Source organism: Spermophilus citellus (genome assembly GCF_964194105.1).
Source record: "Spermophilus citellus genome assembly, chromosome: 11".
Classification (NCBI taxonomy): domain Eukaryota; kingdom Metazoa; phylum Chordata; class Mammalia; order Rodentia; family Sciuridae; genus Spermophilus; species Spermophilus citellus.
The window spans coordinates 34,548,835-34,575,386 of NC_138192.1; the positions used below are offsets into that span (position 1 = coordinate 34,548,835).

The 26,552-nt window shown below is 44.8% G+C and overlaps 1 protein-coding gene across 8 annotated transcripts in view; it reads right to left on the reverse strand.

Moving 5' to 3' along the window:
- Nucleotides 1-21,736: 21,736 nt before the first annotated feature.
- Nucleotides 21,737-26,552, reverse strand: part of BIN1 (bridging integrator 1) — a 56,656-nt gene continuing 51,840 nt past the window's right edge. For 4 of the 8 annotated variants that reach the window (XM_081261202.1, XM_081261205.1, XM_081261201.1 and 1 more), the window contains 4 exons: nt 24,608-24,697; nt 24,258-24,368; nt 23,931-24,032; nt 21,737-22,401 (listed from right to left, as the gene is read on the reverse strand). In XM_081261202.1, the coding sequence (XP_081117328.1) occupies nt 22,294-22,401; nt 23,931-24,032; nt 24,258-24,368; nt 24,608-24,697 (411 nt within the window). In that variant the 3' untranslated portion in view covers nt 21,737-22,293. Of the gene's footprint in view, nt 22,402-23,930; nt 24,033-24,257; nt 24,369-24,607; nt 24,698-25,639; nt 25,748-26,552 lie in introns of all 8 variants that reach the window. The other 4 variants (XM_081261200.1, XM_081261199.1, XM_081261207.1 and 1 more) reach the window with 2 other exon arrangements.

Here is a 26,552-nt window from a genome sequence, read left to right on the forward strand (position 1 = left end):
AGTCTTTCAGTCTGGATATTGCACTTCCCAGTAAGGTGGACATTGGTCACACACGGCTATCTAAATTAATTTAAAATAAATAAGTAATATTGAAAATGCAGCTCTTCAGTTTCACTAGCCACACTTCCAGTGCTTAAGAGTTGCTCTGATAAGCTAGAACTTTTCCATCACTCAGAAAAATTCTACTGGACACTGCTGATCTAGAACATTCCTCTTGTTCTAGGTATCCTCAGTCTGGCTTCTTTCGATGTAGGACATCAACCTCTTGAAGAGACCAGGCTAGCTGTTATGTAGAATACCCCCCACCTTCTAGATGTGTCCAATTCTTTCTTCATGATGCCTTTAATTTCTTCCTCTACTCCTTTATTTCCTATGAACTCCAAATTAGAGCTCAAGCCTTGATGTTTTTAACTCTTAGAATGAGCAGGGAAAGAATCAAGTGTTGATTGGCAGGAGAAATATATGTTGTTTCCCACATAGTATGTGCATACAGTATTAGGTATGACCAAGTGCTCTTGGCTTCACGATGAACTTGACTAGTAGAATCATACCCTAGCCCTGGCCTCGTGGTTTTGATATTCAAATTGCACTACTCTTATATGCCTGTTGCACATAGGATTTTATCAAATCCACACCAAACTGCTTCATAACATTCTGCATCTTCAACAGGCCCTAATTTGTTTCAGCAGTATAGTTGCCCTGCATCTGGGCATCAGTGCAAGGCTGGGCAGTAGAGACTTGACCACCAAGAAAGAGTCCCCTTAGCAGCAAGATGCCTGAGAGGGGCTAGGTTCACACACAGGGAGCCATCAGTGAGCATGTTTATCTCATAGAAACTGTTTAAAAAATATCTCATTTAGGAAATTCTGATAAACAAAAATCAATTTTAAAAAATAAGCCATAGAATTTTTTTAATTATTTACTTAAATTCTCCACTTTAAAAAAGTTATTGAAATAACTCAATGGTAGAAATCATAAGAAAAAGAGTCATGATATGGTACAGGAGACTGATTAAATTAACTGTGTTTCAGGCACACAACAGAATACTAAGCAACTATAATTAGGAATGAGAAGAATTCTATACAGTGATAATGGAGAAGAAATAAATATGAAAGGTGTATATTATTGGTAATATGGTACCTTTTGTAAGAAGATAAATAAATGATGGGTGGATGGAGAGATAATAGATGGATGATAGATGATAGAGTATTAATCAGTTAGGTTGCCATAACAAAATACCTTAACTGGGTGCCTCAAACAACAGAAATTTATTTCTCACAGTTCGGGAGGATGGAAGTTCAAGATCAAGGTGCTGACCGATGCAGTTCCCAGGTGAGGACTCTCGCTGACTTGCAGACAACTGTCTTCTCACTGTATCCTCACATGGTAGAGAAAAAGAGCAAGCTCTTTTGAGTCTCTCGCTCTAAGGGTACTAATCCCACCTTGAGGGATCCACCCTTAAGCTTAAGCTTAGTCACCTCCCTAAGGCCCCATTTCCAAATACCTTCACATGGAGGATGAGAGCTTCAAAATATGAATGTGGGAGGGATAACACAATTCAATTCATGGCAGATAGAAAGATACTTATTTATATTATCAAAAGAAACAATGGAAAGATAGACCAAAATCCAATATTTTTAATGGTTATCCATTGGGAAAAAAAGAAACAGGTGAAGTTATAGAAGCATGACTTCTGTGGATGTAACTTAAATAGGATTTGACGGGGAGGGAGGTCATAAATGTTTTATGTAATTTAAAAGATTTTTTAAGTCATAGAAAAAAATCCCTTAAAATGTGAAAGTAAATCAAAATGAATGAGCCTAACTGCACATAAAATATGCAGCATAACCACATAAAGAAAACAATTACTTGAAATGCCTTTAAAATGCATTTGACTATGCATCCCAAATGGGAGATATTCTATGGATAATAAACAAGGAAAGAAATCATAAACTGCATGCGATAGTCATATTATTTGTATTGATATTTTTGTCAAATGATTATGTTTCCATCTTTAGGAATCATGATTTTTCAGCATAAAAGTGACATAAAGTTCACTTTAAAAAATAAAATAAAGAAGTTTAAGCAAAAATCCTATTATCTTAAAAATGAATTGGAAATAGCATGGTGAACTCATATTGTACATTTCTCTTTGGAAAATGCCTGTTGGGCTGGGGATGCAGCTTAGTGGTAGAGCCCTTGCCTAGCGTGCACAAGGTGCTGGGCTTAATCCCCAGTGCCCCCAAACAAACAAACCTGTTCCCTAGTTCTGTCTACTGAAAAGCCTAGGAGCAATGACAACCCAGTAACAATGACCACACATTTCCAAGTTACATTCTCCAGGCCAATTTGCCAGGAAAATTGGATGATTCCAGGTTTAAGGCTAAAAATATGCATAGTCTGGGTCATCTTATTGTACCAGAAAGCAAGAGAGTGATCAAAGATGGATACGGTCATATTAGAGTGATACAGGATGGCAAGGCCACTCTGCATAAAGTACTTGATAAGGAAAAGATGAATCAATGACTCCAAGACTCCTGGTGAGATGGGACAGACAGATGTGAGAAATGGAACATGAGGTTAATTCTATAAAATGGGCCCAAAGTGCTGACTCTCGTGTACTTTCTTCCAAGAAGAAATTTACCAGCAGCCCTGCCTGGCTTAAGTGGAAGGATATGTTACATTCCTCAGCAAACTACCTATTATCTGGAGTAGAAATACAAGCCCAAAATAATGTTCATAAGAGGAACCCAACTTACCCTGAAGGGGGAGACTTTTGTTCCCCCTTTTATAAACTAGATCCCAAAATACAGGGAAATAAGGATAATTCCTCCTAACAATAAAATCTATAAGAATGTATGATAAGAATCCAATTAGCAATGGTCAGCATGGGCCAAGGTGACCTAGAGTTGCCCTGGCAGTGGGGACATGAAAGTCTGATGTTATCTTGCTGTCAGTCAAAAGTCAAGAGGTGGGCATGGATAGAACTCTCTGGAAATTTTTCTGGGACCCCCCCCCCCCATAAAACTGGAGTGCAGAAAAGGTACCCTGTTCCTCTCTAAGAGAACCCATTCTCTCCCTTGCAAGTGTCCCCTTTCCCTTGTCCTATCCCCTCAATTAATTCATTCCTGTTGTTCTGAGCAACATAGCTGATCAGCAAAAATTGGGGTGGGGTGGGGTGCTGTGACCCTGAGAAGGGATAGGGAAGACTGGGGACAGTCCCAGCACCAGCAGGATAAGCCCAGCATGGAGGGTGGGATTTGAATCCAACATTTGTGGGCCCTCTCATGCACAAAGAACAGAACTCAGGTAAGAATGCAAGAATCTAAGTACTTCACGGCCACCACCAGCCTAGGCCGCTAGATACGTCTCCCAGGAGAGAGCGTCAGGAAGCCTCTGGTCTACTGCAAGGAACAGCAGTTGAAGCTGGTGACACGTATTGAGATGAACAGGCACGCATCTCACCAGGAGCTGGTGGTCGCCAAATTCAAACTGCAGGAGCACCAAGCGCCAGTGCTCAGCAGTAGCAATGACAATAGGCGCAGAGATTACCAGCGCCGCCAGGACTGCAGCTGGGAGCCCGCAGGTGCATCCGGCCACTGTCCCTACCTCTGAGGGTCCTGTACTTCCGGAGGTGTTGCGGTTCTGCACTCCTCCTCTGTCTAGCACTTGGGAATATTCCCAGCAGCAAAACCATTGCTACCAACTCCCCGTAGGTCCCCGGGGTCAGGGCGCTGCACCACGCCGCCAGCAGGGTGCTCCTTCTACTGTAGCTACTGTAGCGTGGGCTTGGACTCCTCTCTGCCCGCTCTGCCTGCAATTCACAGCAGATGCTGCCTCATTTGTCTGCCCCACCAGGACATTTAATGAACCTGGAAGGCAGTGTTCCGTGATCGCCTTGCAGATCCTGCGGGAGCCCGTGGGAACCGGGTGCACTCGTCTGCTAGGTGCGCTGGAGGGTGCCGCAAGTCACTGCTGGCTTGTCATACTTTTTCACCGCTCAAAGTGCTTCTGTTTGCTGGCCAACCGGCTGGCAGTTTGCTTATTTTCCCTTGCAGACATTTGGGCCCTGCGTGAGCATTCTTGTCGATACTTGGGAGTAAGGGCGCAAGTGCTGCTCCAGGTCGCTGAGCAACCCCTGAGAGTTTAAGAGTGGGTGGATGCTGCCGGAGCTCTCCAGAGGGCTTGACTTATTCACTCTCCAACAGCATTGCTTTCCCAGAGCTCTTGGTCAGAGTCCTTTACTGTGAGACTAACCTTTGCTGATCTGCTGATTCTGTGGCTCCCTTGTGGTTTGATGTTCATTTCTCTGAAGATGGTGTGGTTGAACAGTTCTCAAGTATCTAGAGTGTTGGAGGTTTCCATGTAAAGTATCTGTATTTGTTCATACGTTTGCCCATTTGTCTTGATTACTTGAATTGATTCTTTTATGGTGTTTGCGAATTAATATGTTGCCAACATTTTGCCACGTTTGTTGGATTTTTTTTTTTAGTAGAATTTCTTGAGTCCTTGATTTCTTGATTTTCATGTTATTTCTTAAGTTATCTATCTGGGTGATGGACCAGTTTTGGTTAGTGTGTTTATTTTTCTATTTCAATCAGTGGCTGAATGATTTGTTCAAAAATCAAATTAAGTTGTCTTTAAAATTCTAATCTAAACACAATCTAAGCCATATTTTTTAATTATTAGGTTAATAATTAATCCACAGATGTAAAATAAAATCAAGTTGATAAAGTATAAAAAGTTTATAAAAGCTGACTTTCAACAAGACTGTCTGACTTGTCACAAACTGAAACAGTTTGCAAATAGCACTCATTTAAGGTCTTGCACCAACTATTTTGAATATAGCTCAGTTTGCCTTATTTTTCCACTATAGATTTTTTTCTTTCTTATTAAAGAAATATTTCACTATCACAGGGGCATGAAGATATTCTATTTTATTCTCTAAAATCTTTATAGTTTTACCTTCCCTAATTAGATCTTTAATGAACTTAAAATAGATTGTATGTGTGTGTAGTAGGGATTCTGATTCATTTTATTTTCTCGTGGATTTCTAATTATCAATTTATTGAGAAGTTTGTAATTTACATTGTCATAAATCAAGGATCTGTTAAAGTATGAGTCTGTTTGAAAAGCCTGTATTTTAAGCTGATGGTCTATAAGTCTGTCCTTGTTTAGGTAAATGCTCCCTTAATTACTATCGCTTTAGAATAGGTCTTAATCTTTGGTGACTTAAATACTCCCACCCTGTTCTTTTTTATTTTTAATTTTCTTGTTGCCTTTTTAAAAAATACCTTTATTTTACTTATTTATTTTTACATGGTGCTGAGGATGGAACCCAGTGCCTTACCTGTGCTAGGCAAGCACTCTTCCACTGGGCCACAACCCCCACCTCTGTTCTTTATTTTTTATGTGGTGCAGGGATTGAACCCAGAGCCTTATACATGCTAGGCAAGTGCTCTACCACTGAGCTATCTCCCCAGCTCCCACCTTGTTCTTCTAAAGAATAATTATACGAAATTTTAAATGTGGTTGCCAAATTTCACCTAGAATCCTGTTGCAGTTTTAATTGGAACTGCATTAACTCTATAAATGTATTGGTAAGAAATGATACACTAACATTAATGAGGCTTTCAATCCATGAGCATGGTTTATCTCTCCATTCATTTTGGTCTGTTGAATGTCTTTCCATAAAATGTTATAATCTTAAAAAAAAAAATACAGGAGCCAAGTTGAAGAAACTCCTACTGTCCTAAGAAGGGACCTCTTTGTATGCCAAAAAGTCAAGTAATAAAATGAAATGAAACAAAATAAATATACAAAACTCCATGAGTTCATAATTACATTTTTAATACTTTGGTCATCATTAGGATTAAAACATCAGCTTATTACTCTGAAAATTGATAGTGGGACAAAAATCAAACATTCTTTCTGTATTTCCCTTCTAAACTACATTTCAGAGGAAACAAAGAGTAGATGAGATAAATTTTTGAAGAAGAACTTTGTAATGGAGGGAACAGGTTGATCTTCATCATAACCTACTGATCCATCTTATCATCACTTAAAGTAGAACAGATAGGATAAGCCTCCCTGGTGGAAACAACAGGAAACCACAGCATCACCTACCAAGTGTTCTGGCCTTGTGCCAGAAAGTGAACTTGAACCTAATCAAATCTCTAAATTCAATCACCAGTTTATAGGAAAATACTGAGGGTAGAATAAGTTTGAAAAGCCCAGATAGCAGTCAGCCAAATTCAGGATACAGGACATTCTACAGATCCAGTGAATTAATTTCTCCCTTGAATCAATGGTGTTTATTACTACTGCTGCTAACTACTACTGCTACAACAACAACAACAACTAATAATAATAATGATAGAGCAGAGGATATTTAAGACATACCCAAACACAATGTGTGTATCTTGTTTGGATCCTGATTGAAGCAAATCAACTCTAAAAGATGTTGTAGGGAATTTGATCATGAACTGTGGACTATAGGATATGAAAGAATATGTGGTTTAATTTTGGTATATATGATAATGTGTAGTTTTTGTGTTTTAAAAATGCTCTCACAATTTGGAGATGCTCTATTAGTCAGTTTTCCATCATTGTGAGAAAACACCTGAGATAATCCACTTAAAAAGAAGAAAAGGTTTAATTTGACTCATGGTTTCAGAGGTTTCAATCCACAATCACTTGGCTCTGTTGTTTTGGGCCTGTGGCAGCACAGAGGAAACCTATCCACCGTGTAGCAATTGAGCAGCAAAAAGAGACAAGAAGAAACCAGGCTTCCAATATCTCCTTCAGGGTCTCATCATCAATAACCTAACTTCCTCCCTCTAAAGGTTTCATCACCTCCCGTTGTCAATCTAAGGACCACACCATGTATTCATGGCCTTTGGGGACATTCCAGATCCTAACTATAGCTGACATATACTGTAATGTATATAGGTAAAATGACATGCTCTCTGTGATATATTTTAAAGGACTCAAGTTTGAAAAACAATAGTATGAGAAAAAAAGAGAACTCAAGTTAGGATGACCATTTTGATAATTATTAAAGTTGAGGGATGAGTACATGAGATTTTTTTTATTACATTTTCCTTTTTTGTAGATGTTTAAAGTTTTACAAATTAAAAAAAAAGTTCCTAAATTTATTGTTTGTGAATAAAAATTCAAAACAAACTAGAACAAATCCTTCAATCTATATGAGAGTGGAAAGGTACTTTCTAGATAAGTAGTTATTATAAAATGTTAAGATACAAGTGAACACTAGGACAGAAAAGTGATTTAAAACCATGAAAATGCAATTTATCAAGTTATAAATGGCTAATAAACTTACAAAAGTCAGAGAAAGTCACTAATTATTAAAGGGATCCAAGGAGTGATGAAATATTATCTTTAGAACGTTGCCGTGTAACGAGAAATACGCACTGGCCCTGCTGCCTGGATTTTAAATTGTGTGAGCTTTCTGATGGAGAATCTGGCAATAGGTATGGGGCGGGGGGGATAAAAACTTTTAAAAATGTGTGCTGGGCTTCTTGGAGAAATGACTGGTTCTAGGAATGGGGCAGAAAATAGATGAGATTACCCTGAAGGATTGTGTAGTGCCAGAAAGTAAGACAGTGCTCCAAAACAAATGTATCACACAAGGACAGAGGTGTATCAAGGGACACAGGAGCCAAGTGCAAGAAATCCCATGAAAAAAGCTGGAACAATTTAAGCAAGAAAAATAAAATGGTGTTGAGTTATAACCCAGGGTATGAAATTAATAGCCCTGAGTCTGTGTTTATATAAAAGAGCCGTTGAACAAATAAATACATCAACAGGGGAGTACAGACTAACTTCGCACGCAGGCCCCGTCTAAATGCTTCAAGTAATTCTTTCCCCCCAGGAAGATGGAGCATTACCCCAACCCCTTTAAGTGTGGGCTGCATGCCGTGACTTCCTTCCAGAGAATATGGAGGGTAACTTGAAACACCGCCTCAGCCAGGTGTTGGTCAGGGCCAACAGTGGAAAGTCATGTGAACAGTACCTTTGATGCCAGACAATGGAAATGTCACTCTAACTTTTTGGTCTTCAACTCCAAAACACACAAGCCCAGTCTAATCGTGAGAAAAACGTCAAATGAATCCCAGTGAAGGAACTTTCTATGAAATATCTGATCCCTCAATATCTTCAAGGTCACCAGCAGCAAGGAAAGTATGAGAAAAGATCACAACCTAAAGGAGACTGGGAGATATGATGATTAAATGCAATGTGGGATCCTTGATGGGATCACAAGACAGGAAAAAAAAGGACATTGAGGGGAAACTAAGGAAATCTGGATGAAGTAGGGACTTCAATTAATAATAACATAGATTGTATAACTTGTGTAATAACATGAGTTTATTTGTTGTAACAAATTCTCCATACTAATGTAAGAGGTTAATAGTAAAGGAACCTGGGTGCAGGGTATGTGGGAACTCTCTGTACTGTGTTCATAATTTTTCCATTCATCTCGAACCATCCAAAAATAAAACATGTTTTTTGAAAGTGCATGCTCTTTGATCCAGAAATCCCATTTTGGGAAACTTATCCTAAGGAAATTAATAAGGATATAACAAAGAACAAGTTACAGATGTGAAGTTTATAATAATTGAAACCAGGAACAGGCTAAGAGTCCAATAGATAAGAGCAGTGAAGGATGGTAGATCCCCACAGCTCCTAGGAGACTGTCAGACATAAGGTGCTTCAGATATCACATAGCTAATGTTGACATACTTAACTGCAAATTAGCAGGTGTGAATCTACATTTGAAAAATATCAAGCAATAAAGTAGATAAATAGAAAGATCTCAAATAATATGCACAAGTTACCAACTAACACTATGGTCACTTGGGGCATTTTCTGATTTTTCTATAAGGAGCAAGTTGAAATTTACAGGAAAAAAAAAAATTTGGTCTGGCCACATATAACTAAGGGGCTCAAAGCTTACATCTATTTTCATTGGTTCCTTGGAGCTTGATTATCACTTCCTGTGCCATTCTGGTTGTTAAGAACTTTTAAAATCATTTCTGTAATAAGAAAAAATGGTTGATTATTTAAAAAAATCATTATAGCATTCATTCATTCACTCATCATAAGTGCTAATTGTTCATGATGGTAAAACTCCCTCAACATATTTAAGGTAAAATTTTATTTGCAACCATTCCATACAACTTTTCAGAAAAAAACAGATCAATCTCCTTTACCTCCCTGCAGGAAGCTGTATTCTTATATCATTAAGCAACTGATCACTCTTAGTCACTGGGCTTAACAATGGCAGTTGCCGTTTATTGAGCCTTTACTTTATGACCAAGGCACTTCCTGGAAAAATATTTTGCAATAGAAAAAAGTGGCAGGGTTATTCTTGTAATGGAATTCTGATTATTGTCCAGAGGACCCTCTAAGAATTGTCTTATCTTTTCTTTCTTTTACTTTTTTCCTTTTCTTTCTTTCTTTTCTTTTCTTTTTTTTTTTTTTTTTTTTTTTGGTACTGGGGATTGAACCCAGGAGCACTGAGTGACACCCCCATCCCTTTTTTGATATTTTATTTACAAACAAGTCCTCACTAAGTTACTTAGAACCTAAGTTGCAGAGGCTGGCTTTGAACCCACCATCCTCTTGTCTCAGTCTCCTGAGCCACTGGGATTCCAGGAGTGTGCCACTGGACCCAGCACCTTTGACTGTTCAGCTGTGCTACCTGGCAACTCCGTAGATATAGAAATTAACTTATGAACGACAATGCAGATGTGTTCTGTCAACTTAACACAAAGGGTATCCACAGTGATGCAAATGGATTTTGTCCAGTGGAGCATGTAAATATAAATATGTGAACTGGCCCCTTGCTAAATAAAAGTTAATTACAATCTTTAACATTCATTCATTTGTATTTACATGAGAGTCAGGATTCTACCTTTCTAAAAACGACCCTTCAGCTCACTTCTCTCTAATCTTCAGTGAACTTGCGTTGTTTTATTTCTGGTTTATGCATGACGGATAAGTGATTCTCCCTTCTTGGCAACAATGGTTGGGAATTTGACTCTATAATCTGACCATTGAGTAATGTCTTCAGATGGATGATAAGGATATAGTCCCTCTTGGGTGAGAAACAACAGAAAATTCATTATTTTGTCTTTTCTTGCTTTATTTATTTTGTGCTCAAGTAGATTAAGAATTTAGTGTCCAATTGGAAAGAACACTCTGAACCTGTGACAGAAAAGTTTGTGTTTCTGTGTTTAGTTTTGGCTGAAGTTGCAGAATTAAAGCCAAAAATCTCCTATGTGCCTGTGATCCAAATATCTGTGAGTCTATAACGAGGAACTTGACCACTCGATGTATGAGTGGAAAATATGTTAATAAATCAGATTATTATGTTTCCTAAATCAAAGTTACTCTGTTCTGTTTAGTTTATAGGAAAAAGATTCTTTTTTTTTTTTAGTTGTAGTTGGACACAATATTTTATTTATTTACTTTATGTGGTGCTGTGGATTGAACCTAGGGCCTCACACATGCTTGGGGAGCCATAATCCAATCCCAGGAAAAAGATTCTTATATAAATCAAATAGTCCTGACTTCTAATACTTTCAGTGTGCTAGACTTCGAAAAAAAAATAGTCATACAGAATCAGTGAAGAAATATTTAATAAATCCAAGTTCACATAATCAAGACAGATCTCTAGCAAATTGGATTCACTTAATAATTTTGTTTTTAAAAACAAAGATACGTGGGGCTCATGGTAGAATGTATGCTTAGAATTCATGAGGTACTGTGTTCAAACCCCAACACTAAAAAGAAAAATAATAAAAAGCCACACAGAGTTCAAGATGATGGATATGCCAATCATCTTAATCTGATCATTAAACATTGTATAAATGTACTGAAACTTCACATCATACCAAAAATTATGTGTCAGTTGAAAATTTAAATATATTAAAATGAATAAAGAAGAAAGAAAATAGCTTATAAGTCTTTAAAAAAACAAGTAAACCTTCTCTTTATTAGTATCAAGTATAATAAAAGTAATAAAATTAAGTATAATAAAAGTATTTGGTTTGAACCTTTATGAAAGATAACACTTAATCTGAACTTAATCTGAAATAATATACTGACCAAGAAGTTAGCATTACTCTTATGTAATGTTACGTTTATGATCATTTTAAATCAGTGTTTACTTTTTTATTTATTTATTTTTTAGTTTTAAGTGGACACAATATCTTTATTTTACATTTATGTGGTGCTGAGGATCGAACCCAGTGCCTCGTCCATGCTAGGTGACCACTCCACCAATGAGCCACAGCCACAGCCCACGATGTTTACTTTAAATGGAATTATTATTCAGACAAACTTATAAACCTGTTTTATAGTATATCAGATTCAACAAATTTTCAAGATCTTTAGGTTACTTAAAACCTTGAACGGATATGAAGCTAATTAATGGATAATCAGTGGATATCTAGGTAAATTTCTAAATAAGATACAATCAGATTACTAGCGTTATTTTAAGCATATATAGTTTGGATAAGCAGCAAAACTATATATACTTCAGATAACCATCATATAGGTAAAATGGAGACAAAGAAAGACAACCACAGGCACATAGGAGATTTTTGGCTTTAGTTCTTCAACTATATATTTTCATCTTTGAGTCATGTTGACAAAGGTATTTGCATTTGGTGCTATTAGAAGTGACAGGTGTGTGTGACTGGGGAATGAACGTGTATGTTAGTGCACTCTAGAGTCTACAGAAATACTTGGTAGGCAGGTCCCAATTTTCTACCCACTTTCCCAGTTTCTTTCTGTGAAAGAGAAAGTTGGTGACTTCAGATAATCATCATATAGGTGAAATGGAGACAAAAAATACAACCATGTACAGGGTTTTGTTCTCTAAGGCAAGAGTAGTTTAATTCTAGAATATAAGATAATTTGGTGAAGAAGGAGGAAAAAGAAAGGAAAAGTGAATTTTATTTGCCTTGGTTTATAACATCTGGGTCTGAAAAGAAATCATGAAATATATTAAAATTGGGGCAAAATTCACTCACTTTGAAGGGTTTGCTGCTTGACTTACTGATTACTGATTATAGTACAAAAGGTTGTTCTTTACTCTCCATGAAGTTTGCCCAGACAGCAGAGTCCGCGCCTTATCAAGAGATTTCTGTGTTTTTTGTTATAGTTTAGATATAAAGTGTCCCCCAAAATCTCATGTGTGAGACAATACAAGAAAGTTTAGAGGTGAAATGATCAGGTTACGAGAGAGTCTTAACCTAATCAGTGCATTAATCTGCTGATAAGAATTAACTGAATCTAATATAGGCAGGTAGGGTGTGGCTGGAGGAGGCGGGTCATTGGGGGTGTGACTTTAGGGTATATATTTTGTCTGCAGTGAGTGTTCTGCTTCACCTCAAACCCAGAGGAATCGAGTCGTCTGTCTATGGACTGAGACCCGTAAAATGTCATTTATAGAAATATTTCATTCATCACATGCTTTCTGAAACTGTGAGCCCCCAAATAAACTTTCTCTTCTCTAAAATTGTTCTTGTCAGGTCTTTTGGTCACAGCAGGAAAAAATCTGACTAAACAGCTTTACAGTGATTTTATTAACTCTTTGATTACTAAAACATACACACACACACACACACACACACACACACATACATGTGCTTGTGAAAGTAAAGTTCTTGAAAATTATGCTGCCATCTGTGTTCCCTTTAGAACCTGTTATTGTCACTAAAGGATGAGCAAGCCTTGTTTCTGGGCACCCATGAACTAAATGCTGATATCTATAATAATTCTTATTAGATAATTCATATCTCTAATAATTCTTCCTGAGCTCAGATCTTGAATCTAGAAATACTAAAATAAATTCAATGAAAACATTCTAAGAAACTTCCTAGAAGGCCCCTGAAAATTCATAAAGATTTGCTCTTTCCGCTTATAAAACAAGAGCAAGAATGATGCTAGAGTACTTATGTTATTCCTTAATCAGGGCTGCGTGGGAAGAATTGTCACATCCGAAGAAACACTCAGCCTCCCCTAGGTTAAGTTTGTATCCGTAAATTGTCATTTTTTAAAAATTGTTTTTTAGTTGTAGATGAACACAGAATCTTTATTTTATTTATTTGTTTTTATGTGGTGCTGAGGATCGAACCCAATGCCTCACACGTGCAAGGCAAACGCTTTGCCAACTGAGCTACAACCCCAGCCTAAGCTATAACCCCAGCCCATAAAGTGTCATTTATAGAAATATTTCATTCATCACATGCTTTCTGGGAAGGCCTGCAGCTTGTCAGTGCCCTTACCTGTAAGCTGTTTTACCCTGACGGAAACATTGATCAGAACTCATAGAAAATTCCCGATAGAGATTTCACTCTCCTGCATTTATGGGTTACTGGTTGCTGTTGTAAATTAACCACTATTCTTATAATCTACAAGTCAACTTTTGTTTGCTCTGTCATGCATCTTCGAGCTCTGCCATCAGATACTGACCAGATGCCCTATCTTCAGCAAACAAGGGTGGCCAGAGTACACCTGCAAAAGGGGCTTGGGTAAATCATTTCATGCAGACAGACCACTGGGCTGACCTCACTCAGGCCATTTTCACACAGGTGGAGCCAGGATTCCAGGTCCTCTCAGTTCAGAGCAGCAGCTTCCTGAGGGCAGCCTTTTGCCCAGGATCCAGGGCTGGGGATGTAGTTCAATGGCAGAGCAATTGCCTAGCATGTGGAAGGACCTAGTGTTATGGGCAAGGCTACATGGGCAATGACCAAACAGGCTCCATTTTACCCTGAGACTCCATATCATGTAAGAAATGCTTCTGCCCTGGGAAAGTCCTGCCTTTGTACCCATTAATAGTTACCTAGCATAGCATACTTGGCAACACAAAATAGCAATTCTTATACAATGTAAAATTGTTCCCTTTGGTTTCCATTTTTCTTGGGCAATGTATTTTGTCAGAGATTGATTGTCCAGACATTAGTAACAATTCTCTAACTTGTACTGAACTAGGGTCATTTTGACCCCCTTCCCTTCTGCTTGCTTGCTGCTATGCCAACCTGGAAAGTCCTGCAGGAAATACCAGTGTACCCATTGCATTGTCTCCCTGAATGCCCAGTTCAACTTCTGCACCTGCTTGCTTGCAGCTATGTCAACCCAGATGTGGTTTTTGCTTTTAAATATCCTAAATTACTCAAGCTCTGGCCTATTCCTTGCAGAGATGGTTGTGGGTCCTGTGGGGAGCAGTCATTGGCTAGCCAGATAAATAAAGACTCTTCCATTTGGACAAAACTGGACTTGGTGTGTTTTCTGAGCAACCTGCCCTGCAACACTGGGTTCAATCCCCAGTGCCACAAAAAAAAAAAAAAAAAAAAAACTCAATGATATCTGATTCTTACTGACCTCCCAGAATTCAAAAACTCACTTAGTCTCCTTAACTTTTTCATGGAAATATAGTTACTTTCATAGATTCAATAAGAAATTACCCTTTTCACCAGTACATAATTGCACGTCACCTAAGGGCCATATTTGGTACGTCATATTGGGAAGGATTCTCATGGTAAAGTGGTATGATGAGCCACTTTATAGACTGAATCAATGCCACAAAACCCTCTCGAGCCGCTGGAATTACAGGTGTGCACCATGGCAAGAGGAAGTGCCTATAATCCCTGCCATCCTGTGGGACCTGACACTGTCTCTACAGTATGGCATGACGGCTCCTGTCCCCAGGGAATCAGACAATGCCCAGAGGTTGAGGCAGGAGGATCAAAGTCAGCCTCAGCAAAAGCGAGGCACTAAGCAACTCAGTGAGACCCTGTCTCTAAATAAAATACAAAATAGGGCTGGGGATGGGGCTCAGTGGTCGAGTGCTCCTGAGTTCAATCCCCAGTACCAAAAAAAAAAAAAAAAAAAATGGCATTGTAAGATTTCTTAATGAACCCAGCAACTCTGTGAGTTATAGGAAATGAAACTGCAGCTCAAGACAATGTCACATCATAAAGTTTAGATGCTTCTCACTCCAGAGCCCAGCTGTGAGCCACCTCTACATTTATTTCCAAGTGCCTGAGTACAACCCAAACACCTGCCTTATCATTGGCCCTGGGTCCTTGCACCTTCCAAGATCATGTTCTTCTTTGTTCCCAAGTAAAAAGGTCCCATTCATACAACAAAATCCTCATAATGTGAAGATTTCACTTCCCGCCTCCCTATCTCGGAAGAGATTTGCCAAGCAAGTGGCTGGGAGATGGTGGTGTGACATTTGCTCCCAGCAAATGCTCTCTTCTCTGCAAATCAGCCCTTCCCTGCTTTGTGTCAGCTCCAACATGGAGTCAGTCCCTTGTCCCCATCTCCTTAACACAACATTGATACACTCAAGATTTACAGTGGACGATGGAATTTTTCAACCCAGCACAGAACGGAACCAGCTTCAAACTGAGCATCAGTCCTCAGCCCCATTTGCTGCCAGGATACATCATTCCCGCAGCCAGGCCCCCCAGGCACATCCTTCAGCCTTCCTCCTGGACCCCCATCTCTCCCTCCAGATTCTCCTCTTGATTCTCCCCCCTCCCCATTTTGGGGGATCCCCATACCCACTCCCTGTCTGTCCCCTATAGACAGAAGCACAATTACCATTTCTTTTTCATACATACTGACTGGTCCTTTGACTTCCCCCACCCAGGCCAGGGTTGCAGGGCCAGGGGCACCAAACATGCTCTTTAAGGGTAGGTTTTGTTTTTTTTTTTTTCCCAGCAGATGATATTTCATTTCCATTAAAGGAATTTTTTTTTTTTTGGCTTCCTCCTAATCAAATCCATCCCAACTTCAAATGCTAAACAACTTTCAACTAAAAATTATTTTCTATGACCCCAAAATTGAGTTTCCTGACAGAAGATAACAATTTCTCAGCATGGATGGCATCCAAACAGCACTGCTGCCACACACATGCCTGGAGATGTGTCCTAGACAAGAAATTCTAGAATGTGCTGAACAATTGCAGCCTTTTGTTAGAATAAGGATACACACACACACACACACACACACACACACACACACACCCTTATTTTGAAAGATCAACGATTACTAGGACGGATGTTTATCATGGGCTTAAAAAATTATGGCTACACATCTTAAAATGTTAATCTGTGCTGCCAGATCTCATGGTCTCTCAAAATACTTGTTAGCTTGGGAAATGAAATTGACCAGATTATATGATTATCTTGTGTGCTTCTATGAGAATGTAACAACGAATTCTACTGTTACATACAATTGTAATGCACTGATAAAAATATATGCATAAACAAGATTTTAAAATAACTTTTGTAAACAAAATAGAGAAAGATTGCATGTAGGAAAATAGTGGGGGCTTGGGGGACCAAAATTGGGGAAAACTAACATTCCAAAAAAATATCTGAGTTTATGGTGATGGGCCCCAGGGCTCTGCAGGCAGAATTTAGCAATTTCATTATAACACATCTTGTCATCCAAACTCCCTACTTAAAGATGTGGAAATTTGGGTTTGAGGGCTTTAATAGGTTTCTGGGGTCACATGGTGGGTTCTGAGTACTGAAAGGGCTCATTCCCTGCGCTTGGCCCAGTCTGGATGGCAGATGCAGCCCCTGGTAGGACACAGGTTGAGACTGAGATGTCGATATCAAATCTAACCAGGTAAGTCATGACCAAGGGAGATGCCAGAGCCTTGCCTTGAGTTTTTATAAATCTACCGGCAAAAGTGAAAAATGGTTTTGGGGTGGGGTGAGGGGATTATGAGTCGTTTTTCCAGGTTTTAGTGTGCAGTGCCCTGTGGCTTCTACAGAAAGTGGAGGGTGAGCCTATGGCAGGGACCCATCCCAGCAAAGCCCAGCATTTATTTGCCCACTGAGACCCTGGCCAGGGGCCGGGGGCTGCACAGGGAGTCAGCATCCAGGCAGGAGGGGCAGAGGGGCAGGAGGCTCAAACATGGTGCATGCAGAGCGTAAATGCCTCCTGGACAGGTGAGCACTGAAAAGAAAGCCATTCCCCACAGGGACCCTGTGTCCTACAAGGAAGTAGGAGTCACCTGGGAGATAGAGAGGGAACATCCCTGAGGCCTGCTCAGCCACAGCATAGGAGAGAAAAGTTACAGTGGGAAGAGGCATGAGGCTCAGCAGTGTTACTGGGACAGGCCATGCCAGGCAGAGGGGGGCAGAAAATGTGTGCCTAGGGGCCAGAGCAGGAAGGATTCAGCTAAGGGGTCTGGACTTGTGTGGGAAATGGGGACTACTGAAGGGTTCAAACCCAGGCATGCTAAGGTCAGAAATAAGTTTCAGAGGAATCACCCTGGCAGCAGGACCCCAGTGGGTGCACAGGAAATGGATGGCAAGGCTGGGTCAGGGTGGTGAGGCAGATCCAGAATTTTCTAGGAAGTCAAACCAGAGGACATGAGGAAAGGACAAGGGAGTATTCAGGAAGGCCTCAAGTAACAGATTGTTTGTTTGTTTCACACAAATATGTCAGAAGGACAGACGACCAGGTTGGGCTAGACGTTCACCTTTGCCCTCTGCCATCCTCAGTGAGTTGTTTTTATGGCCATCTGCAGAGGCATGTGCCTACATCCCAAAATGGCTGCTGCACCTCCAGCCCTCTCTCCAGCCAGGAAAAGGAGGTGAAAGCCATTCTCTTAGAAAAGTTTTGACTTTTTACTAGGGAAAGGATGTCAATCATCTCATTGGCCCGATTATAAAGCTACTGATAGCTGCAAGGAAATCTAGAATAATGAGGTTTTAGGGAAGTATATTGGTTCCTTAGACAACGTCATAGTTCAGTTAGGAAGGTGGAGGGAATGAGTACTGGCTGAGCACTGAGCAGCATCTGCCCCAAGAGGAAGAGTCCAGGGAATGATACAGGTTTAACAGACCTAAAGTTTGAGGTGCCCATGGCATGAGGGAAGATGCCCATCGCTGAAGATGGGTAGAAACACTGCCCCGAAGGCACAGATATGGGTCATCAGCTCATAATGGAAGATGACCTTCCAGAAAGTTCTCAGCCCATTACAAAACAGCTCTATGGTAACCGTGTGTCCTCTTGATCTACCAAAATAAGAATGTGGTGATGTTATCAAGCTCCCGGAAGGAAGAGCGCTGAGATGGTCTCTGTGTGAACCTTGGCCTACCATAAGCTTGTCACCTTCAAGGCAAAGCTGTGGCTCCTGCCCACCCACCCCCTAGCAGGTCACATGGGAAGGGCACAATGGGGACATGAAATAAATGCCTAGGGTTGACTGGCAGGGAGGGACAGCAGGGCCTTTTGGTCTCCACCCACCCTAGGGGTCAAAGCCTGGCCTTGAGCAAGACTCCACAGCCATCCTGGACCTTGGCTGTGTGGGAGAAGGAAAAATGTCCCGTCTCCCCTTCTCCCTCCACCAGCCTGGGTCTTCATCTGTAATCAGGGGCACCTTCCTCTGGCCTCGTTAATTATCCTTTTTAATTATTCTGAGAAGGGCCTTCCCTCAGTGGTCTGCTCTCCTGCATAGTCAGAGTCAGGGCGGCAGCCTGCCTGTCCCTGCCCATAGCAGTCCCTGCCCACGGAGCCCCAAAGACCCAAGAGCAGGCTGGCAATGCCGCCATCTTGACTGTATCCCTGTCCCCTTGGCCAAAGGTCTTCCTAAGGGAAGGAATACAGCAGCCCCTTATCATCTTCCTCAAAGATGCCCTCAACACATCTTCCTTTTCTTAATGGCTCTTCCCTGAGCCTCCTTCCTACTCCCTGTTAGGCTGGGTCCACTCATCTCTTCCCTGGCCTCTCTCTCTCCTGAGATTCAGGCTCCTCAGCAAGAGCTTGGACTCCACAGGTTTCTCCAACTCAGCCAACCCCATGTCCCCAACTTGCCTGTGACACTTGCTGCTCCCTGCCTGAGACTGGCCCCAATGTCCCAGGCCCCTGGAAATCCTGTGTCTCAGTCAAATATGTGGAAGTGGGTGGTTTATAAAGAGGTTTATTTTGGCTTTGACTCTGGAGGCTGGGAAGCCCAAGAGCATGTCACACTCCACACACGCACACACACACACACTCACATACACACCTATTCATAGTTTATGTCCACTTAAGTTTCCTGGTTTCATGCCCTTTCTGGAGACCACTGTGGAGTGGACATGCAGAGTCTGAGCTCCTGGAATCCACTGCCCCTTCTCCTTGCCTCAGCTAACCTGCCCACTTGCAGCTTCAGGCCCTATTTGTCTTGGGCCTGTCCACAGGTCCCATATCCAGCCACTGTCATTGGTTCAGGACTGGGGACCTGACACAGATCAGGCCAATGACACAAGATTTACTGGGGGCTTCTGGGAAGGAAGTGTGCCGACATCAAACCAGAACCACTGGAGACCGGTCCAAAGATGAAGCTGACCCTAGAGGATGGGGAACCAGGGGTGCCATGGGAGTGTCACCTAAGTGCCCGCACACCTGGACACAAGGGGGCCCAGCCAAGGCTTCTGAGCAAAGGAACCCCATGTTTGGCCTCCCTTCACAATGTCCTTTCAGGGAGCCCGGTTTTGGGGTTGGGTATGGATTTTTAAATTCCCAGAGGCAGGGCCAATCCAGGGCAGAAGAACTAAACAGTCACCCCAACATGGTTACCAAATCCAACCAAGGACGGGAAGCAGGAGGCCACAGGGTGTCCCTGGGGAGGTGTCCTAGCCACTATGGATACCTTGGGAGCTGGCAGGAGGGCAAAGAGACCAGGAAGAGTTCCCTGAACTGGGATGGAGACTTCTGAGACATCCAGGGGCCCTTTGTGCAGAGCCCATGGCCTTGATCATGGGGTCAGTTGGGCCATTCGCACTCATAAGATATGTAGTTATATACATGTATTTTGGCAGTACTGGGGATCGATCCCAGGCCCTCATGTATGCTAGGCAAGCATGCTACTCCCAAGCCACATCCCCAGCCCTAAAGTGTCATGATTCCAGCTGCCAAGTCCCATGGGCTAAAATCCTGCCTCCTATCAGCAACTTGGTTCATAACATAGAGAAGTAATAAATAAGTCAATCAATTTTCTAAAGATTTTCAAAGATTCCCAGAGAGGCCCACACTTGCCAGAAAGCTTTACGACTGCCTCCAGGTGGGTCCTGTCCCCCCACCACCACCCCGAGGCACCTGAAGTACTGCAGGCACCCACACGCAATTGACCCACCTGCCTAGGCCTTGCTCCATCCAGGCCCGGCTCTGCACCATCACTATCTTCCCCACCACTCTCCTGGCCCCCGGAGGACAAAGGGGAGCCAGAGCAGAGGACTGCCTGAGCTGGGCTCCTTCCAAACCCCTAGCCTGGCCCTCCAAAGCACAGGGTCTGCCAGAACCTCCAGCCTCCGTGCAGGGCCCAGAACCCACCCTGGCCTGCCCCCTGTGAAAGCCAGGAGCCCTGCCCAGGGACAAAGCCTCCTTGGCCACTGATTGATACAAATCAAGCCAGGCTTCTGCAAACGTGCCAGGGCCATGCATGCCCAGGTGCCAGGTGTAGAAACTGGCTCAAAGGCTTCTGCCTTTTGTGCCTCATTCCGTCCTGGTCTCAGCTCAGTTTTCTGCCCAGCTGGTCACCTCCCTAACCTCTGGTCCAGGCCACCTGGCTCTGAATTTCCCTGCCAGGAAACTAGTGCCACCCCAGCTGTCCAACACAGACCAGCTGAAGCTCAGGGGGAGCCATGAGTGTGGCCCTCGCACCCTGCATGCTTTCTCTGGGCGCTGTCTCTGGAGACCTGACTCCCCTCTGGAGCCCCCTGCAGGTCCCCATAGTGGGGTACCAAGCAGGGCTTGTCCTGCCAAACTATCCCAATTGCAAGGGTCAGAACTGCCTTGAAGGTCAGGGGCAACAAAGTCACCATCTGACCTCTCTTTGAATCTCATATTGTCGTAAACTTAATGCAAATTCTTTTTGCTAGGTGTTTTCAATGACTATGTTTTCAATATTCACACTGAGATAAAAGTGAAGATTTCTCCTGTTGCCACCCTGGCTACAACTACTCATCCAGCCCAGGGCACACACACACCCCAGATTCAGAAGCAGTGGAACTGGCCAGGTCTGGGCACCAAATCCAGCTCCTCCAAGGGAAAAAGGCTGTCAACAAGGAAAGAGGGAAGGAGGGACGGAGGGAAGGAGGCAGAGAGACACAAAAAACAAAATCTTTCAAAAGAGAGGTATCTAGAAATGAACCCTCTGTTTGCTGCTGCTGTAACTTCTACTGCTCCTGGAAGTTATGGATGGCAGATTCAGCACTATCTGTCACCCACAGGACCCGTCAGGGCCAACAGCAAGGACACTTCTTCCACCTAAAGCAAAGTCGAGAGATTTTACTCTAAAATAAAGCTCAGAGTCTTCTCACAGTCACCTCCTTTTACTATCAGTGCAAATTTATGGGAAGACAAGTTCTTCCCATCTGCAAGTCCAGGCTGGTTCCTGGGCCACGGGCACAATCTCCCTCAGCTCCTGGGAAGGCCGGGCCACAGCTGCATATCATCGTGGGCTGCTCAGACCGGCCCACATCACTGATGGAGCCGGGGAGCTGGGGCTGCACTCAGTAGGGGCCGCAAGAGGAGGGTGAAGGTGGGCCAGCGCCCAGGCCCCTTCCTAGTCCACCAGACTCTGGACAAAGCACTCGGACCCCCTTTCACCAGCAGGGTCCCGGTTTTCTCCTGTGTGGACTCTTGGAGTCCTGATACAGATGATGGGCGGGGGTGGCAAAATAAACACACAGGCTTTATTTATTATTTTTTTTTTTTTAGTGTTTTGTCAGTTTCATTGTTGTTGTTTCTTTGTTTTGTTTTGTTTGAACACTAAGGTTTATTTTCAAACAGCACACGGATGGTCTGCGGGGCAGGGCCAGGCAGGGCCGGTGTCTGCGCCCACCCACAGCAGCTGCCAGGTAAAGAAGACCCTTGCCCAGGTGGCGCGGCTGAAGCTTCAGGCAAGCGTGGCGGTGACTTGGCGGCCCCCAGCCCGCCCTGCAGCCGGGCACACATGCGGGCACAGAGAAGGGTGCCAGGAACTCAACTAGGGACCACAGCAGCTTCAGAAACACTGGTGAATTCTACCAGACTGGCCAGGATTGGGCTTTGGGGGGAGAACAACCTAATCTTTGGGAGAATACCTTTCGGCTTAGGTCTCTCGTCTCTCAGTTTCCCTTTGCTTTTTCAAAAGTTTAAAAACGAAAACGAAAAAAGAGAAGAAAAAAAAAAAAGAAACACACATTTTTTTTTGGGGGGGGGGGGAGGTTCTTCACACGCCCAGAGGACTGCAGGAGCTCCGCCATCACGTCACTGCACCCGTTCCGTGAAGTTCTCAGGGAAGACGCCCCGGCATTTTTCCAACTCCTTGTGCTGGTTCCAGTCACTCTCCTTTACGCCCATGAGCCAGCCTTCATCCTGGTGCAAGGAGAGCGCCCACATCACACAGGGATGAGGGACAGAAGGCACAGAACCAAACAGGGTTCCCTGGAATCTCTTGGGAAGATGGTCCCTCTTCCTGCCTCTCAGCCTGTCCAGCCCACCTTGAAAATGCCTCCTGATGCCTCTTCCTGAGACCTATACCTACCCCGCAGGAGCCAGCCTGCCCTCAGTGGGTGGGTTCAGGGTTAAACCTACGCCTGGTTTGGGTGAGCTGCTCTTTCCTAAGACAGCCTGACCACTACACTGATGTAATCATGACAAACAACACCCCCAGCCCCAGTCCCAGGGCTTCCTACCACCCAGTGCCCACAGAGGACCCGTCCCTGGGGAGGACAGCAGCACTCCTTCCAGGTTTCAGAGTTCTATATACAGTACTGGAAAGATCTAGAAGCACTCACCAGTTAAAAGCTACTAGAAGGTCCCCAGTCCACCCTATCAAGCGCTTCACTTCCAACTTGCCCTTTGCTTCACGACTGACCCCTAGCAGGGGTCTTCTGCCCAGAGCTTACCCTGGAACTGAGTGACTGTCCATCCCTGCCCACAGCTGGGCCATGCTTCTCCTGGGGCTGGACTAGGCCTGGGAACTTCCTGTATCTTTGTGATTTACCTTTGTGTTGTTATCTGCCTTGTCCCATGTAACTCTGATGTCCTATCTGAGCCCACTCCAGCCACCCCTGAACAAAACCTTCCTGTGGGCTGAGGTTTAGGGTGCTCCTGGAAATCCCACCCAGGGAGGGCAGGCACCCTAGAGAGGTCAGTGGAGACGTGGGGGCTTAGGAGAATCAGTGGGTTCAGACCTAGGTCCCTTATGCTCTGCCAGCAGGTGCTCAGTGCTGAAACTAAGGGCAAAAGCCAGACGTCCCCATGGGCACCAAACACCCCACAAAGACTCCCTTGCACCAAAAGTGAAGCCTTTCTGAGAGCCCTTAGCCATCTGAGCAAATCAGCTGGCCCAAACCTAGGAGGGTCCTCTGAGATGAACTAATATGGAGAAGCCACAGGCACAGAAGGCATCTGGGGTGAGACCCAGCTGTGAATACAGCTGAGAAAATGGTGGCCCCGCGAGGACAGAGCAGGGCCAGCCTTGAGGGCAATAGCCAGGTGGACGTGATCAGAGAGAGGCCACTGCTCAGCCATTACTCCGTCTACTGCACAGAGGACACCTGCAGACAGGGACCTGAACAAGAGGGATCCTGTTTGGGAGGAAGGTGGCCTGGGCGAAGGGTAGATAAGGAGGGAGAAGGGGGAAAGAGAGTGTTGACAGAGCCGAAGAGGAAGAAATGGAGGCTGAAGGAAAGGAGGACACTGAAGAGCTGAAAGATGGAGAGAAGAGGGGCAGGGAGAAGAGGCCAGTGGGAGAGGACAGGATGGACAAAAATCAGGATGAGAGTCAAGGGCTTTAGGGAAAGGGGAAGAGCATCCCATGGAGTCCTGGACCACCAGACAGCGAGCCTCTGCTGCCCCCTGCTGGCCGTCTCCGTCACCGCAGCCTGGCACCCACTCACCTGTTCCTCTGGGTTCTGAAAGGGGATCACCAGCACTACGTCACCAGCCTTGAGCTGCAGCTCGTCCGTGTCAGTGGCCGTGTAATCGTGCTGAGCCTGCACCTGCAGAGGTCGGGAGAGCATGTCAGCCACCCCATGGTCCCCCTCCAGACCAGCACAGGGCAGAGGCTTTGTACCGTGAACCCCTGTGAAGTGGTGATGCAGGGCTCCGAGGCCACTTAGTGGGCTGAAGTGGCATAGCAGGGATCATATGACAGCAAATCTGAGAGGATGGCCCCAGCCCCAGGCACAGTGGAACGGTGGCTGGGTCTGCTAGCCTGGGCTCACCTTGAACATGAAGCCCGGGGGGAGGTCCAAATGGCCGGCCCCGCTGCTGCCTTCCACGGTGCCATTCACAGTTGCTGAGAACGTTTCCACCACCACAGCCGGAAGAGAACTCTGGGGACAGGAGACAAGTTAGCTGATCAGGGTGGTGGTGCAGAAGAACAAGGGCCACCGGGGAGGGAAGGAGAGGTGTCTGTGCCAGGTGCCAGACCAGCCTGTCCCCAGGCTCCTCAACGGGAACCGCAGCCTATGGGCAAGTAGCACAGGGGAGCCACAGGCAGGCAGGTGGACAGACAGACAGACGGTGGACACAGCAGGAAAGAAAAGCAGGGCTTTGGTCCCTGCCGTCTTACGGAGGCTGCTTCACTTGCCGCCGTCTCCCCAGGCTCCTGGGCTCCAGGCGCAGGTTGGGTCCCACCTGCCACCTCCAAGGCCTCTGCAGGCTGCAACATAAATGCCGGCAAGGGGGTCAGACACAGGACAGGATGCTGCAACCAGGACACAGGGAACAGGCCAGGGGAGAGCAGCACCTGAGTGGGAAGGCCAGGGATATTGGCCTGGCTGGTCTCCAGTTCTAGCATTGCCAGGACCTTGAAAAATCTGGGAGCCCCTGCAGATCAGGCAGGCCCCAGACACAGGAAGATGTTGAAGAGGTGCTGGCAGGCACAGGAACACCAAGTGACGTGCATGCAGAAGCCTAGTGCAGGAACCCAGGATGCCACCCCAACCGTGCCTCGCAGGCCCTGTCCTCTAAGACTTCACCAAGTCTCAGCTGCCTCCTGTCCACCCTGCCTGGCCCAGCTGACCAGGAAGAAGCCTGCATCTATGCTCCTGTCCCCACAGGAATGCAGCTCACAGCAGGCAGGGCGGTCCTTTCCCAGCCCTGGACACTACATCACAGTCAGAGATGCCCCAGCAGCCCCCCGCAAGGGCCCTGCAATTGGGCTGACCTGGGCCAACACAGACTCGGACACTTCCTACCCCTGAAACCAAGTTACTCGACCTCCCTTAGCCTCCACTTCCTCACCTGGAAAAGGAAGAAGCGTGGCTGACAGGATCATAATGAAGATTAAGTGAGAAAATTCTGGAAAGTGCCTGGTATAAACTGGTAAGTGTGCTCTATAATGGTCCTCCCTCCCCCACTCAGAGGGGGCCCTGCACTGGGGTGGGCAAGTGGGAGGGAGGCAAGATGTGACTCCAGCTATGTACACCCACACCCCCTAGTGACCTTGTCCAGGGGCCTCCTGGCTCAGGACACCATCCTCACCCTCAGGCCCACAGTGGCCTGGTCCATCCTGCACCCCCTCCTCTGGCCTCTTCATCCATGCTATATCCCCAGAGATGGGGACAAGCTGGACAGGGGGTGGGGGTGGGCAGGCACTTACTTGGGCAGACCCCTGCTCGGCCGTCTGGTTGGGCCAGGACACAGCAAATGTGCCCTCAGCAGCACCAGGCTCCCCGGATGGCAGGCTGCCAGCTGGACTCTCTGTGGGCTAGTGACAGGCCACCAGAAGAGAACGGGGCAGGGGGGGAGGGAGGAGCAGGGAGGCCAGGTGGGAAAAATGTTGGGCAGGGGGCACGAGACAAGAGAAGACCGTCATGAGTGGCCAGAGTGTTGACGGGAGGGTGTGGGTGCCCGAGGCGGACAGTCTAGCCAGAGCCCAAGGGCTCGCCTCTCTCCCCCTTCCTTATTTCTGCATTATCAAGGCAACGGTCAGGTGGGATGGGAACCTGCAGTTCAGCATCCACAGAAATCCACACATGAAACTCGCCCTGCCGTTCAAACCAGGCTTGTCTCTGACAGCTCAAGTAAAATGCTCTACTGGAATTCCCAGGAGCAGCACTGGGGTGTATGCCCCCAGAGCATGACATGCCACATCCACTTGTTCCTGCCAGGGCCTCAGCTTGCATCAGGAGGTCTCAAGGACCATGCCCATGGGGAATTCTAGCTCAACCACCACCAGCCATGGGTCCTATTCCAAGCCCTCCCTGGGCCTCAGCACTCTGAGCTATAAGCTGATGGGTGGCACCTGTCCCAAGTGAGCTGGCCTTGTACCTGCCCATAGTCACTACTCTCGGAAGACAACAGCCCTGCCTTCACCCACCAAATGGCTCCCTGATGCCTCTCTGTGCATTCCCCCATTGCCAAAAAGAGCCCTCCACTCCAAGGCCCTCCTGCCTCACAGGTCTCTGCCCACCATAAAGAACCCAGTCCATCCTAGGTGACCACCTGGCTTCTTGTCCACAGGCAAACACTCACAGGCCCTGAGGACTGTGTCACATCATGGAGGGGACCCT